The following is an 18850-nucleotide window of genomic DNA, read 5'->3' on the forward strand; positions in this document are numbered from 1 at the left end:
GAAGTCAAATCTACAGTAAATTTCGAGATCTTTTTACTTTTCCAGCAAAATTATCAGACTTATCAAAAAATGTCATAGGACCTTTTTTGTAGAGAATTTTATTCCCTACAAATTATTTTCAATAAAATTCATTCAAATTCTGCATTGTTTTTTAGTTATTTTCATTTTAATTCCAAGCTCATAAAAATAATAGTCTTCTCATCGATTTTGAGAACTTAAAGTTAAAATGGAAATAACTAGAAAAAAATACGGAATTTAAATGAACTTTATTGAAAATAATTTGTAGGGAAAAAATTTGTCTACAAAAACGGTTCTATGACATTTTTCGATAAGTCTGATAGTTTTGCTGGAAAAGTAAAAAGATCTCGAAATTTACTGTAGATTCGACTTCCAGCTCCATTAACTTTCGAACAGATGGATTTATCAAAAAATGATAAGAGACTTTTTTTGTAGAGCGTTCAATTCTCTACAAAAATATTTGATGGCTATTACAATGTAATTTACGGTTCATTAGTTTCAAAAATCAGAAGAAAAACAGAATTTTTTCCTGTGTTATTCTTATGGGAAATCGAAAAGTGCGATGCGGACAACCTTAATATTAATATTAAAGGCTCATATTTTCAGAGACCTATTTTGGCATCTAAACCAAACTTTTGAGCCTGGTTGACACGAGAGTAAATTAAAATAATAAAAAATTATTATTGAGTTATAAAAAAGTATCTATTTTTTTTTCTTATCAAATATTTTGAATTAATAACAATAACAGGTTCATTTCCAAAAAATCAAACTAAAAAAAATTGTTGAACCAATTTGATAAACCCATCTATATAGATGTCATTTTCTTGCCTCTACAATGTCGCTTTTCTTTTCCTTACTATGTCTACAATGTGACGAGTATATAAAATAATAATTAAGTATATAGATATTATCTCAAATTAAAATGAACAAAGTGATAATTATTGAGTCTCAGAGTAAGTAGATCTTATCTTGAAGAAGCCTGGACTGGATACTCAGAAACTTCCCGTTAAAAGAGTTCTTGATATTGAGGATCTCTTCTTGAGACTAAAGTGATTATTAATACGAAAAGGTTTATATAAGTATATACAGTATGTACGACAACGGTGACAAGACAAGGAAAATCGGGTACCGGGTATAGTCTTACTAATTATCGATTCAGATAAGCGTGACAAGACATTGTCAGTTATAGCTTTGAAACATTTTCCAATACATGGGTAGTCACACACTAAAGGCACGTAGATGCGATTTGCAGATAACTTGATTGATCCGATAGATACACATATGATATATATCGTATGTGTAAATATATTCATATATATATGCAGATCTATGCTATATCCAGATAATTGTGAATACGTTAGATCGAATCGCATCAACTCCAATCCTTTGATTCTCTGCTGAATTTCCCACATGTGTACTAATTAATTTTCATCGATCTGACTCTGTGGATTAGTTCGTGTCTCCAAATCGTGCGGGTTCAATTAGAATGGCTACTGAATCATGCTGATTGTACTATATATACATTATATATATATATACATATCGCTACTGTCATACCACTTTAGACTGTGACGATAATCCACAGAATTTGCTAGTTATCTGAGATCATTTAGATTTTCTTGAATAATTAATGTTTGACTTTATTCTAGAGGTCTGCAGTCGAAAGATTCTAATTTCGAGTGCTTCGATAAATTCGAATTATTTGAATCGGATCAGGAAATTCTAATCAGATTTAAAATATTTAATTTTTATTTAGTGCTGAGTTTAATTTTTTAGAGTAACCGGAAGTAATTATCTCGTAGTTTCGTGTCTGAGTTCCATTAAGTTCTGAAAAAAATTTTAATTATTGGAAAAAATTTTAAGTCGTTCAAAAAATAACTTTTAAATTATTCGTAAATTTTCGAATAATTTGAAAAGTTTTAAATCAGTCACAAATTGACATAATTTGAATCGAAATGTTCGATTCGATTTGACACAAATAATTCGTAAGTTCCAACTATTTGCATACTCAGACTGTACTCTCATTAAATATTTCACAAATGACACAATTTTTTTTATTTAAATTAATGATCTTGTTTAATAAAATTTGAATAAATTTACAGCCGACAGCAGCTTCCTGTTAGCCAATGCTCAAATTGTCGATTTTCCTATCGTTTATTGCAACGAGAGCTTTTGTAAAATATCTGGATTTAATCGTGCAGAGGTCAGTATAATGAGCGTTTAAATATTATTAATTAGAAGTTTTAATCATAGAGATAAACAGTCTAATAATTTATTAAAATTTTTTTAATTAATCGTAACTACACAGAAAAAAAGGATTTCTGGGCGCAACCCGAGTCGAAATATTAAAACCCCATCTGAGCCTTGTAGTCTGAACCTTTTGATGTGGGTATTTGCCGCCTCGATTTTAAAACCTTTTTCAACCAAACTCGCCTGAAATTCGGGTAAGGAGGAGTGAACTAGGGTTTAGTTCGAAGTTTAAAACTCTGTTTCATCCTAGTACGCCTTAAATAAGTTCGAAAAAAAATGAACCAGGGTTTGATTTGAAATTTGAGAATCTGTTTCAATCTATACTAGTCGAACCTGTAAATTTTTGTTTAGGATGAAAATGGGATTAAAACTTAGAAATTATTTTTCTTATAGTATTGATAAGAAACTAAAATTTTAAAAAATATACAAGAAATTAATAACTGAATAATAAGTTTAATGATTGAGTTAGAGATTCGAAAGTACATAAAAAATTTCATTTTCCAAGTCAAAAATGTTGATTAGTTTGATTACACTGATATTGTAATAAATTATATGTAAAAATATTAAGAGTGACAAGTATGATGAAAATTTTACTCAAATTCTTTTGAATTAATTGGTTTTAATAAGACCCTTTCTCAGCCTATCTCGTCTGAAAACGAACGTATGTAGGCGCTACTGGACTGAAATAGGGTTTGATTTCAATGGAGTTCTCTATCTTCTAAAACCCATTTCACCCTGGCGTTCAGACTAAAAACTATACTAGTTTGAAACAGAGTTCAAGTTAAAAAAAATTTCGACTCTGGCTAAAAAACATTTTTTGGCTCAAGTTTATTCTTGCCTCAAGAGAATTATCGTTTTAAATTCATAGTGAAAAAATTTTTTTGGGGCGAGTAAAAATTTTTCGCGCCAAAAAATCCTTTTTTTCTGAGTATGCGGATTTTTTTTTTAACTATCGAAGCGTTATAAAAATTTTTCGGTGGGTTGTTTTTTTTTCGCGATCGCCATCAATATCGATTACTAGTATTTTTTAATTACTTCGCCTCTAATAATTGTTATACTATCGAGTTTGCAGAGTTAATAATAAAATAAAAAAAAAGCATGGAAAAAATCTATGCTTTAAATGGAAAATTGATATGCGTGCGTGGGTTTAAAAATGAATTTCCATCCGTAATTTAAATTTAAAAAAAAAAGTAATAATTTCTAAAGCAATTGTCTTGTGTGGGTGTACAGGTGATGCAAAAGTCATGCCGCTGCGGATTCATGTACGGTGACCTAACGGACAAGGAAACAATAGCGAGGATCGAGGAGTGTTTAGAGGGTCAGATCCACGATCAATTCGAGATTCTTCTCTACAAAAAGAACAGTGAGTTGTGTATTGCTTTTTACATTCCCACGACCTCTCCCATTTCGTTAGATATGTCGCACGTGTCGAGAATAACTTTGTCTGTAAGGTGCCACTGCGACATTTTACAGAAAAAGAATGAGTAGGATAGTATCAAGATATATAAGTAACAGAAAGAAAAAAAATAAAAACCACCGGAAAGAATAAAAGCGTAGGAGCAGATGGCTGTTCTTTTTTTCTTCTTTCAGTAATCGTTATCTAACCGAAAGTTTTTGTAGTTTTTTTTAGTCTCGAGGTTTTTTAAATTTAAAAAAATTTCATACTTAAAAAAAAAGTTTTTTTTCGCCCATAAGCTCAATATTTTAGCTGTTGTTTGGTAAAAATAAAATTTTATAAAAAAAATTTTACCCGCCAGTTTGCTTTTAAAAATTCCATAGACACCAATTTATTATCTCGTAATTAATTACGAGTTTTAATGAATTTTTTTTTCATTTCTATAAGTTAATTAATTTAAAAAGTTAATTGAATTACCAGAAAAAAGGTCCGTTTTATCCACACACTAATATTACGTGTGGAAATGAAATAAAAAAGATAAAAATATAAAATATCGGAGTTTAAATAACCAAGCATGTAATTCTGTGTGTTTTAAAGGTAACCCCCGAGGTATGTCTATATGCAGGTACTCTCTCAATGATTCTCGATGTAGATATCTCTTTTGCTCGCTCGTCAAATTATAAATGTGCGTCTAACTTTCAATCATGCACCGTAAGTGACCGTAAATTATTTCTCAAGGGTCCTTGTAAAAAGTATTACGTCATCAGGAATTTTTTACTCTACATACATATTCTATATGTATTTTTGTATATATTGCTACTATTATTACTACTTCTTTACTTATTATTACTATTCTTACTGCTCTTATTATTACTACTATTAATTAAATAATATAATTAATATAAATTTATACTTTTCGTACATATATAAATTTTACTATTACTCTTTCTTATCGCTACTGTATGTATACTTTATTAAATCCTTGTAATTAATACCTAGTAATTTATACGCTACTAGTGTGCGCTTCGATTAAGCTCCGAAGATTATACATACACTTTATATATGTTAGGATTCGTTGAATATTCATATTAAATTTACGAGAATCCCGAAGGCGAACCGAATGATAGTCGGAAAAAATTTATCAAGGGTTGAGGTAAAAATTTTTAAAAATAATTATGATCTTTTAAAAAATTTTATACTTTTTTTAATTACTATTTTTTCCCTTCGTTTTATTTGTAAAAGTTAAATATTTGAGGAATGTGAGACATGTAAAGTAGACTTGCGACTTATGACGTCGTCATTGAATTAAATCAACACTCCGTAATAGTAGAGAAGCAAAGAGCATATGAAAGATTCAAGCGTGTCGGATTCTATGTCACCCTTTCTCTATTCTCAATGTTTTATTTTTTTTTTTTTTATTTTCATCCACCGAGACTCAGTGTAACGACTCGCTCTGGATTAATTGCAAGCTCCAGGGTACAAAGTTTACTTACATTCACTTCTATATACATATATATACATATAGTACATATACAAACATGACTATATATGCATATAAATATATATAAGAAAACTAAAGACTAGGATTAAAGGCACTTAATAATTAATTGACAGCATTAGTTATCAAGCCACAGAATTGTAGAGAAAAGTAGAAAAAGTAGTGAAAAGAAAAGTATTTTTCTTAGCTAGTAAATTTTTATATTTTTAAATTTCTCTCTTTATATATACTCTCTAAATATGAATTAGTAATTTTTCACTAATTTTAAGTGAATATTCACTAATTGTCAATGCTACAATCGTACCACGCAGAATTAGTGAATATTCACTAAATGAATGAAAATATGTGAATATTGGAATTCACTGATTTGATAAGTGAATATGATAATCCACTAAATTGAAAAGTGAATATGGGAATCCACTGATTTCATCGGTGAAAAAAAATATTATATTGCGAAAAAAATATAAGACACTTGTAATTAGATTCGAAATGTGATTAATGTATTAGAATCATTACTTAGAGGAAGTATACATGATTTTGATTGATGAAAAAAATCCCGGTGACTGCTGGACTCGAACCTGCATCCTTCCGATTCAAAGTCTTTGATGCTATCCACTGCGCTGGTCTACGCATATGAAAAAATAAAAAATCCGTGATACTATGATTGACGTACTCTTCATATAAATATATTATTGTTCTGTACTTCTATTTCTTTTTATTTTGAAAGTTTTTTATTAAAATTTTTAAAAATAGCACCGTAATTATTAATTATATTTATATCTAGTAAAATATTTAATTATTTGCTAGTTAAAGTTACTAGTGAAATTGTGAAATTCATGAATTAAGAAGTGAATAACAGTTTCACTTGTAGAAATTATGAAAATATCGCTAGTTCAGTAGTGAAAATCACTAATTTGCTAGTGAAAATTATAGTACTAAATTTATTAGTGACAATTCACTAATCTGTTATTTAAATACACTGATTATGAAGTGAATATTGCTTCACTAACGTAATTAATGAAATTTCCACTAATTCATGTTTAGAGAGTAATCTTAACTTTTTTTTAAACTTGGAAAACTTTTCTTATTTCTCTTAATCTTAAAATTAGTACTTTTTTCTTGATGAATAAAATGAAGTAAAAAAAATAATATAATTTAAGGTGCATGTAAAGTTTAAATTTAAAAAACTTTTTAATTTTATTTGAATTTGTTACTCAGCAGATCCAATCAATAACTACATAATTATAAACATTTAGTTGAGTAATAGGTCGTTGTTGATTTTATCAAAGTAATTACCTTCCATACCAATGCCGTTTGTAAACTAGAGTTAATAAAACCCAGCTCGACAGCGCACGGAAATTACTCACCTGTATGTTATACATATATCTATATATGTATCTGTATATATATAGATATGTATATATATATATTTTAAAGCTTCTGCGTGAGAACATGAGCCACATTACCTAAAGCATCACCCACTTTAATGCTCTTCAAATAATTTATTATTGTAGTCATTAGAGATTAATTAAATAATTAATAAAATAGCCTTTCATCAGATCACTAACTTTAAAAAATTAATAAAACATACAAAGCTAAATAATCCAGGATTAGGTGAGAAAATATACATCATTTAATAAAATTAAATATTTAGATTTATAAATTAGTTAAAAAATGATATATATATTAGGGTGGTCGTTAAAAATTAAATTTTCTCAGGCGCCCTATAAAAAGCTTCTTTTGGGTGAAAAAATACCTGGGGAATTCGGTTTTTTTATTTTAAGTAAAAAGAACACGTGCCGCAGGACGATCAAAGTTCATTTTTCGATACAATCGCGGTTTTTTTTAAATATCTCATGAAATATGCAGATTAAAGGATAAAATCATGGGAACAATTTTGTAGGAAACTGAATTCTTAACAAAAAAGGTCATATTCATTTTTTTTATAAAATGTGTATTTATGAAGATATTTAAAAAAAACTTTTTTTAGATCTTATCAATTGAGCGTTTTAAGGATAACGAATGTTGAAAATAACATTTTTCTAAGTATAGGGTAGAGGTACCGTTTTTGGCCACTTTAGGACCAGTTTTGGACACTTGGAAAACTTAAAAAAAATAATTTGTAAAAGACGCAGTGATAAAATTAATTTTTAAAATGTGTTCAAAGATACTTCTATCCCACTACTAAAATGGAAATTTTATTTTATACTTTTTCATTAATTAAAATGAAGTATTAAATGTCCAAAAATGGAGTAGTGGCCACAAATGGTACTTTTAACCTATAGAAACTATAACAAGCATTAATGACTGATATGTTACGAGTTACGAAGTTGTCTATATTTGGGAAAAAACGATATTTTTGACATTCGTTATCCTTAAAATGCTCAATCGATAAGATCTAAAAAAGTTTTTTTAAAATATCTTCATAAATACACATTTTATAAAAAAAATACATATGACTTTTTTTGTCAAGAATTCAATTTCCTACAAAATTGTTCTTACGATTTTTTCCTTTAATCTGCATATTTCATGAGATATTTGAAAAAAAACGCGATTGTATCGAAAAATGAAATTTGATCGTCCTGCGGCACGTGTTCTTTTTACTTAAAACGAAAAAACCAAATTCCCCACGTATTTTTTTACTAAAAAGAAGCTTATTATGGGGTGCCTGAGAAACTTTAATTTTCAACGACCACCCTAATATAAATATATATGTATATTTATCTATATGTATTGTAAATTATGTAGCATAACTTTTATCTAGTTTAAATTGATAAAGTTTAACAGTTGATAAGCTTTGATTATTAATTAAAATGTCCACAGAAACTCCACTATGGCTGCTGTTACAAATAGCGCCGATAAAGAACGAGCGGGATTTGGTGGTGCTGTTTCTCCTAACATTTCGGGATATAACGGCGCTAAAGCAACCGATCGAGACAGACGACAACAAAGGCGGTCTCTCGAAGTTTGCGAAACTCGCGAGATCTGTAACGAGATCACGATCTGTTTTAGTTTCACAGTTCAGCTCCCACATACCCGCTGTCAAAGACACCTTGCCTATGACGACAAAACAATCTCATATTGGTCATGTAAGCAGTCGACGGATTGACAATGCAATTTTGTAGTACACTGTAAAAAATTTGCGGAGTAAATCTAGAGTAAACGCAGTGCGGATGACTATTTATTTATTCAATTCCCTTGGAATGAAGTTCACTTCGAAGGGAAGTTTAATTTAATATTGAAATTCCGGTTCGCTGTGAAATTTACTCATAATAAAAGTTTATTTTAATACTAAAACTCTGAATCGGAGTAAATTCGGAGTAAATCTGGAGTAATTGCAGAGCGGATGACTGTTTATTTATTCAATCCCCTCGGAGTGAAGTTCACTTCGAAGGGAAGTTCAATTTAATATTAAAATTCCGGTTCGGAGTTAATGCGGATTAAAATAAAATTCACATCACTCCGAAATCACTCCGTTGAAAAAACAAACTCCTTATTTACTCTGTATGCAGAATGATTTTTTTTAAATCCCGGGACTCCAAGTGACGGATCAAAATAAAATCCGTAATTACTCCGAATTTCTTACAGTGTATAAACTATAAAATATCTTAATGTACTTCTTACATGTCTACATTTTTTATTGTTCACTAGATGATATCATTAAATTCCGACGTAATGCCGCAGTACCGTCAAGAAGCGCCAAAAACTCCACCGCACATTTTACTTCATTACTGTGCATTCAAAGCGATCTGGGACTGGATAATCCTTTGTTTGACATTCTATACAGCAATTATGGTCCCGTATAATGTGGCCTTCAAGAACAAAACCAGTGAAGATGTTTCATTGCTTGTAGTTGACAGCATCGTTGACGTTATATTCTTCATAGACATTGTGCTCAACTTCCACACGACTTTCGTCGGCGCCGGTGGCGAAGTCGTCTCCGATCCAAAAGTATATTTAACTCAGTAACTTTATCCATCGGCTTATCAATTTACAATTTATTAATTATTTATGTAATTATTTATTTAAAGGTGATAAGGATGAATTATTTAAAGTCCTGGTTCATAATAGATTTGCTGAGCTGTCTGCCTTATGACGTTTTCAATGCCTTCGATCACGACGAAGACGGCATAGGAAGTCTTTTTTCAGCTCTTAAAGTTGTAAGATTGCTAAGACTGGGACGAGTCGTCCGTAAACTGGATCGTTATTTAGAATATGGAGCAGCTATGCTGATTTTATTGCTGTGTTTCTACATGTTGGTTGCACACTGGCTTGCCTGTATCTGGTATGTCATATTAAGGTGATTCTTCAGCGGGTATTTCAAGTCACGTGCACATTATAATTATTATCCTAGTATTATTGTTATTATTATTATTATTAAAAAAAACAAAATTTTATATATTTTTTATAGAAGTGTGCGAATAGTTTGAACTTAAGAATTATTCGTATCGAATCGAACTGAATTATTCAAAAATTTTTTTTTGAACCACTTAAAATTGTAACTTATTTTCCGATAATTCAAATTTTTCATCAGAGGTAACTAGAGCTCAGACACGAATCTAAATTTAAAAACTAAGCTCTCTATTAAATAAAAATTGAACATTTGAAAGCTTATCAGAATTTTTTCCATTTGAATCGAGTAATTTGAAGTTACAAATAATTTAAAAATTGATCCCAAGTAGCACACGTGACTTTGTGACATCTAAGTTTTTTGACAGATCGATAAATACGGACAAGACTTGCCTTATTTTTGAAATGAGTAGTTCAAATTCTTGATATTACGGAGAAAATATCGGTCTTAGTAAAAAAGTTTTCGAACAAAAGTTGTAGGAAATTTAATTTTCTTAAAGAAATGTCTCTTATGATTTTCTTATACGATCAATATTTTTACCGCAATTTAAAAATTAAGATTCATAATGAATGATTCAAAATTTTGGGAATTATGAAAATCTTAATTTTGAAATTACGGCTTTCTTATTAGTTCTAAGAAAAAATTATAAGAGACATCTTTTTTAGAAAATTAAATTTCCTACAACTTTTATTTGAAAACTTTTTTAATACGACCAATATTTTCACCGTAATTCAAAAATTAAGATTCATAATGAATGATCCAAAATTTTAGGAATTATGAAAATCTTAATTTTGAAATTACGGCTTTCTTATTAGTCCTAAGAAAAAATTATAAGAAACATTTTTTTTAGAAAATTAAATTTCCTACAACTTTTGTTTGAAAAATTTTTTGATAAGACCATTATTTTCCCCGTTGTATAAAAAATTTCACACCACTAATTATTAATTATTTTTAAATTAATGCAAAAATCCTGGCCCTATCGATAAGGCACCAAAATGTTGACAAAACAATCAGAAATTTATCACCAAAAAAATGTCTGTTCAAAAGACTTGACACAAATAACAACAAAAAGTAAATTACAAATGTCATCTAAAGGATTTTTTAATTGAAATGTCTTTTTTAAGATGAGAAAAATAACAAATTTTCTATGACTCCTAGGACCTACATCTGTATGTCTTATTTATATAAAAAACTTGACTTTCCAAAAAAAAAATGTCTTCTCCTTTCAAAAGACATTTTTCCGTCTAAAATTGTCTCTGCGCTACTTGGGTATAGTTCTAAAATTTCCGAATAATTTTCAAATTTTCAAATCAATCAAAAATCCTCGTGATTCGATTTGAATTTAAATCGAACATGATTCGCACACCTAGTCTTTTAATATTATAAATGTGCCGTGAACTTTGATAGAGCTAGCTATACAGTCACTAAAAAATAAAAACCGTTTGTTATAAAAACGTGAAAAATAATGTGTTATTCTGATCACGATCATTGTGTGCATCATATTGCTTTCAAGGTACTCGATAGGAAGGTCAGACGCGGATGGAGGCGTTCAATACTCGTGGCTGTGGAAGCTCGCGAACGTGACACAATCACCTTACAGTTATCTATGGACTAACGCGAGTACAGTACCAGAGTTAGTTGCTGGACCATCAAGACGTACCATGTACGTTACGGCACTTTACTTTACCATGACTTGTATGACTTCCGTCGGTTTTGGTAACGTCGCCGCCGAAACAGACAACGAAAAAATATTCACTATCTGCATGATGATTATTGCCGGTACTTATGTTATATTTACCACAGTATAAATACTTGTTATGAGATGTTATGAATATAAATTTATTTACTTACTACTACTCATTGATATTCACTTCTGACTAATACCTTAACCCGACGGTTGTAGCTCTTCTCTATGCGACCATCTTCGGACATGTTACGACAATAATCCAGCAGATGACCTCGGCAACTGCCAAGTACCACGACATGCTCAACAACGTTAGAGAATTCATGAAGCTACACGAGGTACCGAAAGCTCTTAGCGAACGAGTTATGGATTACGTTGTAAGCACATGGGCTATGACTAAGGGTCTCGATACTGATAAAGTACTAAATTATTGCCCAAAAGACATGAAGGCCGATATTTGTGTTCATTTAAATCGTAAAGTCTTTAATGAACATCCAGCTTTCAGGTAATTGTTGTTATTATTATTAATTACGAGCCTCCAGCCCCTACGTGACTACTCGAGTCTCTACTAAATTTATCGAATACCATTTAAATTTAATTGCTTATTAAATCCTTAGCAATTTATTTTCAGATATTTATTTAATATTTATTTTTGCTATTGGAGCTCATGTAAAAAAAGTTAAGACGGTGAACTTACGAATTTGAGATTATTCTGAACATTGAGTTTATCTTTTTTTAACTTTAAGAAAAGTCAGGAGTAGGATTTTCAATTCCGGGCTTCTTTTTTTGATAAGTTCTTATAAGAAGTCTAAAAACTTCATAATCGGGTTTAGTCTTTTTTTTTTTATTTTCAAACCAGAAAAATTTTCATGCTGAAAGTTTTTTGCTTAAATAATTCAGAAAAATTTTCCTGTAAGTACTCAGTTGAGGGGAAAGTTACAAAAATTATCAACTCAAAATTCAGAACTGATTCAAATTTAAAAGTTCGCGGTTATGAACATTTTTAGAATGAATTTTTTTTTTATACGGCAATTTAATGGAACAAATCTTCTCATTCGTTCGCAAATTTATTGATTTTGAAAAATGGATCATGACATTCTCAAAAAAAAATCAAAATACCCTCAAATTTTTTATTTTTCATTAGTCATCTAATATTTTTTTCTACTCAGGTAAGAGACCCAGTACCTGATCAGAGAACTAGTACCTGATCAGGTACTGGGTCTCTTACCTTATATCTCAACTACAATAAAAGATACAAAAAAAAAAAACTGATATATTTATACTGTAAAAAATTTTTAGAGTGAAATTTTCTCCGAAGGGAAATTTGTTCTAATGTTGAAACTCCGGTTGGGACTGAAATTGACTCCTAAATAATTACAGTCGACTACCCGTCATAAGCCTTTTCCTCTCAATCGGGAGTTACTGAGTCCAAACAGCTTCCCCTACTTAACCACTTTTCTGAGTTTCGTACCAGACATCCCCTTATAAGCCTCCGTCAAAATTGTCTAAATTATAAACTAACAATAGGAACAAATATCAAAATAAATGATGAAAATTTACTATCGATGTTTCGCGGAGAATAATTTAATCATTATTAAGTAAGATATTATTTATTGTTGATAGTTGTAATCATTAATTACAATTAAAGCTTCTGTTACAATTTTAAAGTTTTATTGATCATTATGTTGATCAATAACAATTATTATTATCATTACTGTAATTAATACCGTTGTCATTATAATTTTTTCCATTACAATTATTATCAGTGTAAAAAGATAAGTATTTATTTTAGCGCTACAAAGACTAGAAAAATTGGGATAGTGACGTATGTGACAAAACGTAAATATGACGTTTAAAATGATATAAAATAAAACAGGCTTATAACGGGTAGTCGAGAACAAAACTAAACGCACGGTAGTGGGAAGACTGAAATTACAAGAAAAATTTCCCCTACGTCCCCTAGACCAGGCTTATAACGGGTAGTCGACTGTATTTTAATGTTGAAACTCCGGTTGGGAGTGAAATTGACTCCTTAATAATTATTTAAATATTAAAACTCTGAATCGGAGCAAATGCGGATTAACCAAACTCCTTATTTACTCTGTATGCGGTGATTTTTTAAAAACTCCAGATCTCCGAGTGAATTCGCATTTAAATAAAATCCGAATTCACTCAAAATTTTTTACAGTGTATTAATTTCAATTACTAATCGATTTTTCACTGCCATACACCGGATTCATTTGATAATTATTTGCTTGTACAGCAACATAGATCGTAATAGTAATTCTGAAACAAGTTATTGTTGACGATGAGAAACAATGAGATCTTTTGTGTTGCAGATTGGCCTCAGACGGTTGTTTGCGTGCCCTGGCGATGCATTTTACAATGTCACACAGTGCTCCGGGAGATTTGCTGTATCATACAGGCGAATCCATAGACTCGTTGTGCTTCATTGTTACCGGCAGCCTCGAGGTCATCCAGGACGACGAGGTCGTGGCGATCCTCGGCAAGGGCGACGTGTTCGGCGACAGTTTCTGGAAAGACTCAGCCGTTGGACAAAGTGCTGCTAATGTGCGTGCACTCACCTACTGTGATCTCCACACAATAAAGCGCGACAGATTGCTCGAGGTTCTGGATTTTTATCAAGCCTTCGCAAATTCCTTCGCAAGAAATCTCGTCCTGACTTACAATCTACGTCACCGGGTGAGTTTTATCCATTCAAATAAATTTTTAAATTCAAATTAACATTTTAGATACTTTATTTATTTAATATTTATACATTTATTGCACAGTAGTTTTTAAAATTTACACAGATATTTATCAGACAACGATTCATATATTATCATATATTTAAAAGGACGTATAGATTCGGTGGGTTATTATTTATGTCTTCGTTTTACTTTACGTTTTAATAATTTCCTATTTTTTTTTGTACGATTTATCGATAGTCAAAGATAGAGAGGAGGTAAACAGATGGTTAAAATAGCGAGAGTGGTTTTCCCTCAAGATGACCGAGCTCTTTCAACCCTTAAAATTCACTGGAAGTAAATAAATGAAATACTATCTGAGAGAATAATTTATGGTTTTACTTCTCTGACTTATAAAATTCCCTTTTATTTTTTTATTTATCCATCTCTCAATAATGTATTCCCTCGAGTATCTAAAATTTATCGTTTTTTACTTTCTTTAATGAGGGAAAAAAAATTATCAGTTTATTACATTTCTGGTATTTCAGCTCCCAAGTGCTCGTGAGGGTCGCGTTGAAAAAAATAAAAATCCAATTCGTTTTTTTATTGTATCGTATGTATATGTATATGTATAGATAAATATTAAAACCTAAATGAAGAAGCAGTAGTTCGATGTGTTAATCTGACATTGAGCCACGTGAGATATTCGAAATGACAACGATAAAATGCCCTACTCCTTTTTATTTCTTAAACCATCGCTGTGCATTTTACGACCCGCTAACTCAAGCATAACTTGTGAAGCGGGATCCTGATCCAAGATAGATCTAGAGTCACGTGTACCGACCACCTCAGCCTCTGGCACAGCTCCAACACCCCAGACCTCCAAATGTTTTATTGTAAAGTTTTCTTTACCACTGAGTTGTATATAATTTTGAAATGTCGTGCATGATATACTTGATCTTCCAGTCCCGTAATCACAATCCAGCCAAAGGCCAGGATAATTGAGCTGACCACCAACTAACAAACCATTTGGCATTGTCTGTTGGTGTAAATTTAAATACTGATAATGATTGTTGTAACCACTTGAGGAGAATGTCAGTATGTCTGGTTCAAGTTTGAATAAAAAACACGATGGGTTACCGACAAAATTCGGACCAAGTGACCAATTATCTGAGGAAAATGCGCCAAAGACATGATCGTCGGTGTCCTGTATAATAATTATCGTTGCACCTTGCATTGATATGCGTCCTAGCATCGTTGAAAATGATTCCCCGTGGACCTGACTCGAGAATAAAAACCGCCACTCTTTTCTTAACTCATGTGGCAAACTGAGATTTAGAAATAAGACGTCGCCCAGGCCGAGGATGCTTGGAAAATGCGGTATATTTTCTAATCCCTTACAAATTGGCAATAAATTTAGGTCGTTAATACGTGCGCCTGTGTTCTTATCACCTTTTTTTTGTGATACCAAGAAGAGACACTGAAATACGTGGGATTGGATCTCTTTGAAGGTCGAACAGACACTAAACCATGACTCAATAGTATCTACTGTTAAATTATCGCCGTGTTTAATTAAATCCTCGCAAAGGCTCTTTGAGCGCACGGCAATCCTTCGTGTGTTAACAGTACATCCAATACTACTCCAACTTAAATAATGATTATTACTACAGTTTTTTTGCAATCTCAGGTACGAGTTAATGGTCGCTTGTATGTACTGAAGAAATGTTGATGTTGGTATTTCATACTTTTGTTCTTCCTCAATAAAACCCTCGAATATTAATTTTGTGCGCTCCTCTGGACTACCGCGTATTGCAAATACGTAAAGTTTACCAAAGTTTTCACCGTTTATTGCAGATACTTTTTTACCGGGATCGTGACATAGAAAACGCACGACAAATTGTAACAAAATGTCATCCAGATGAATAGACCAGTGTTTAAAAATATCTTCTCGTTTTATTGAGCCTGAACTACGGGACATGGACTTGAAAAGATTTTCCACAAGAGTCAACTCCTCAGATGACAGTATATTAGCTGAGGAAGCTGAACGACTTGATCCATGACCCATCTGTTAAAAAAAATAAATAAATATTTTATGTAAAATTTATTATGACAGTCGCAAGAAATTTTTTTAGGTCAATATTTAACCGGGCTCAGAAAAGTTTACTATTATTTTTAAACAAAAGCCTGAAGAAATATTTAAAAAGTTAATTTAAAAGTTTATATTTGAATTATTTTATACTGGTTTATTTAAACTCGGTATCGACAACTTTATAAACAAACTTTTATTTAAAAAACGATATTATCGGTAACATTGATTACTAAGCTAATATTTTATTCATACAGTAACTTAAGAATAAATTTTCAGTTCTTCGTGGCACCTGGGGACTAAAATTAATTACAAGATAAAATTCTTATCAATGAAATTATTATTGTTATTTTTAAATGACGATAAGAATGCATCCGAAGTTAGCCGACGTCTAGTAATTTTTTGAATTTATTCAAAACGATGAACTTTAACAAAAAAAAAAAATATTTAAAAAATTACTTGTAGTTTTTTAAATTTTCTACATGTGCATAGTTTTAGTTTTTTTTTTTTTTTGTAATTAATTTGTTGAAAAAAAAATCCGAAAATTTTTCATTGTCTACTAACTTCAGATTATTAAGAATTTAATTTTAATTGAAAAAGTTTTGAGTTAAAAAAGTGATTTCGGTCAGTAGACAATTGACAATTTTCAGATTTTTTTTTTTAAAGTCAATTATGAAAAAAAAATTATAATACTGAAGTTAACCGACGTCTAATAAGTTTTTGAATTTATTAAAAACGTTAAATTATAATAAAAAAAATTGCACTTGTATTTTTTTAAGTTTTCTAAATGCGCATATTTATGAACGATCCTGAAGTTAGCAGACAATTAAAAATTTTTGGATTTTTTTTAGGACAATTAAATTTGAAGAAAAAAAAAACTAAAAATACGCACTTGTAGAAAATTTAAAAGACTACAAGTGCAATTTTTTTAAATATTTGTTATTTTTTAAATTTATCGTTTTTTTAAGAAATCTAAAAATTATTAGACGTCAGCTCATTTCAGTATCATATTTATGAGTATTAATGTAGCAGACGTCATATAAATTTTAAATTATTAATAAATAGAGTAAATAATTAACAGAATTAATTTTTTAAAAAATGCGCACTTAGAAAATTTTAAAAACTACAAGTGCACGTTTTAAAATATTTTAAAAAATTTATTGTTTTGATGAAAACAAAAAATTATTAGACGTCGGCTGACGTCTGTCATTTAAAAAATGAGTTTTTGTAACCACCTTGAGAATTAAAACAAAATAAACATTAAGTTTATAAATAAATACCTTTTACAGTGGAAGTAAATACGTCATCCACCTGCTTAGCTACGTATGTAAATCAAAATTTATTATCTCCATCAAGAGAATCCCCAAACAACGTGATATGTCATTTCTTTTATGGACTTGATTAATTTCTCACATATCGACAGACATTTTCGATGAGTTTTCAATTATTTCCGCTCATTTTACTACGCGGAAGTTTATGTCAATTTAAATAAAATTTAATGTAGAGTTAATGAAATATTTATATAAATATATATATATATATTTTGAGGTTAAATCACTTGATCGGCCAAGCAGTAGCTCCACTCTGTGCTTGTGACAAGAAACTACGAGGTTGCTTTTATCGACTCGTAAAAGTTGCGCAAGCGCAATTTTTTTTTCTGCCTCTCATTTTCAGTGAATTAAAAAAAACAGTTGATATCGTATATTATCTACTTTTTTTATTTTTTTTTAAATTCAACTCTACTTTTTTATTTACTTCAATTTGAATTTTTTTATTTCGCAAATTATATTGCGATTTCGTTAGAAAATTAAAATTTGATTTTCTTATTAATTTTTTTGAATTTGTTCATCGAAAAAAAATTGATCAAATTTTAAATTTATATTAAGATGAGATAATTATTTTTAATTATCACTTCACGGATGATTTTTGAAAAATTTTTTCAGCGATTGAAAAATTAAAAAAAATTCAAATTAACTTGGTGTGAATTTGAATAAATTAAAATGATATCTTATGGAAATTATTATAAATATCTTCATCAAAATAAAATTGTTTGAATTTAAAATCCTCAGAGATAAAATATAAATCATAAATTTATTATTTTTTAATTATCAGATTTATGTAGATTAATAATATAAAAGTTTTATTACTTCGCGGATCATTTTCGTAAAATTAACTCAGGAATTTTTTTTTTAATTAAAAAACTTGGTATACTTGGATTTCAAACCCGGAAAAAAAGCAGTGGAAAAATTGCAGTTTTTAGTGCAGAAACTGGTCCCTCGTATTAAAAACTTCAAGTACGACAGTTTGCACTGTAATAATCGAAATTACTTCTTGTAATAAAGTAATTACTACCTTATCAATAAAATTCTTATGAGAATCCAACCTAGATTCCTGCATGAGTTCCCACATAGTGTTTTCGGATGGATTTCCATATGGTTTTCTGTGGGAATATTAACCTGTTCTTTTATTTATATATGCGTATCAATAGACAATAGACATAGAAATCTAGATACTGCAGATTCTATAGAAATTTCTTATATAGAAACCCAAATTCCTGTATGAATTTCCCTCAAAGAAATTCATATATCCGATTCTTATGTGGGAATCCAGGTACCCACAGTTTCTTTTATGGATTTCCTATATGGGAATTCAAATACACATAGATTCTTATATGGATTCTTATATAAATCCATATACTTCTATAGTAACCCCTATGGATTCTTATATAACCTGGGTCAAAACACAAATACTAGTTTAGTCCTCAAAAGCCTCGATTCCTTTGATCTTTTATTTGCCGCCCAGAAAGTAACTCTACTTTAGTACTCAAAATTCTCATTGAGAACTATGAGGTCTAAGTGCGAATAATTGATGATTTTAAAT

At 30.1% G+C, this 18850-nt stretch overlaps 2 protein-coding genes across 5 annotated transcripts in view; one reads left to right on the forward strand and one right to left on the reverse strand.

Moving 5' to 3' along the window:
- The window catches only part of LOC130669374 (potassium voltage-gated channel protein eag), a 51176-nt gene that overhangs the window by 22660 nt on the left and 9666 nt on the right, over positions 1 to 18850 (forward strand). For 2 of the 4 annotated variants that reach the window (XM_057472234.1, XM_057472236.1), the window contains exons 3-11: positions 2121 to 2221; positions 3499 to 3631; positions 4262 to 4273; positions 7986 to 8251; positions 8814 to 9113; positions 9194 to 9447; positions 11027 to 11292; positions 11417 to 11702; positions 13537 to 13900. In XM_057472234.1, coding sequence (XP_057328217.1) covers positions 2121 to 2221; positions 3499 to 3631; positions 4262 to 4273; positions 7986 to 8251; positions 8814 to 9113; positions 9194 to 9447; positions 11027 to 11292; positions 11417 to 11702; positions 13537 to 13900 — 1982 coding nt within the window. The remainder of the gene's footprint in view (positions 1 to 2120; positions 2222 to 3498; positions 3632 to 4261; positions 4274 to 7985; positions 8252 to 8813; positions 9114 to 9193; positions 9448 to 11026; positions 11293 to 11416; positions 11703 to 13536; positions 13901 to 18850) is intronic. The other 2 variants (XM_057472235.1, XM_057472237.1) reach the window with 1 other exon arrangement.
- On the reverse strand, positions 13935 to 17557 carry LOC130669375 (MTOR-associated protein MEAK7). The gene is made up of 2 exons (XM_057472238.1): positions 17251 to 17557; positions 13935 to 15949 (listed from the first exon to the last, which is right to left on the reverse strand). The coding sequence occupies exon 2, from the start codon at positions 15947 to 15949 to the stop codon at positions 14615 to 14617; it is 1335 nt and encodes a 444-aa protein (XP_057328221.1). The 5' UTR covers positions 17251 to 17557; the 3' UTR covers positions 13935 to 14614.

The sequence above is a fragment of the Microplitis mediator genome, chromosome 6 (genome assembly GCF_029852145.1).
Source record: "Microplitis mediator isolate UGA2020A chromosome 6, iyMicMedi2.1, whole genome shotgun sequence".
In the NCBI taxonomy this organism is placed as follows: Eukaryota; Metazoa; Arthropoda; class Insecta; order Hymenoptera; family Braconidae; genus Microplitis; species Microplitis mediator.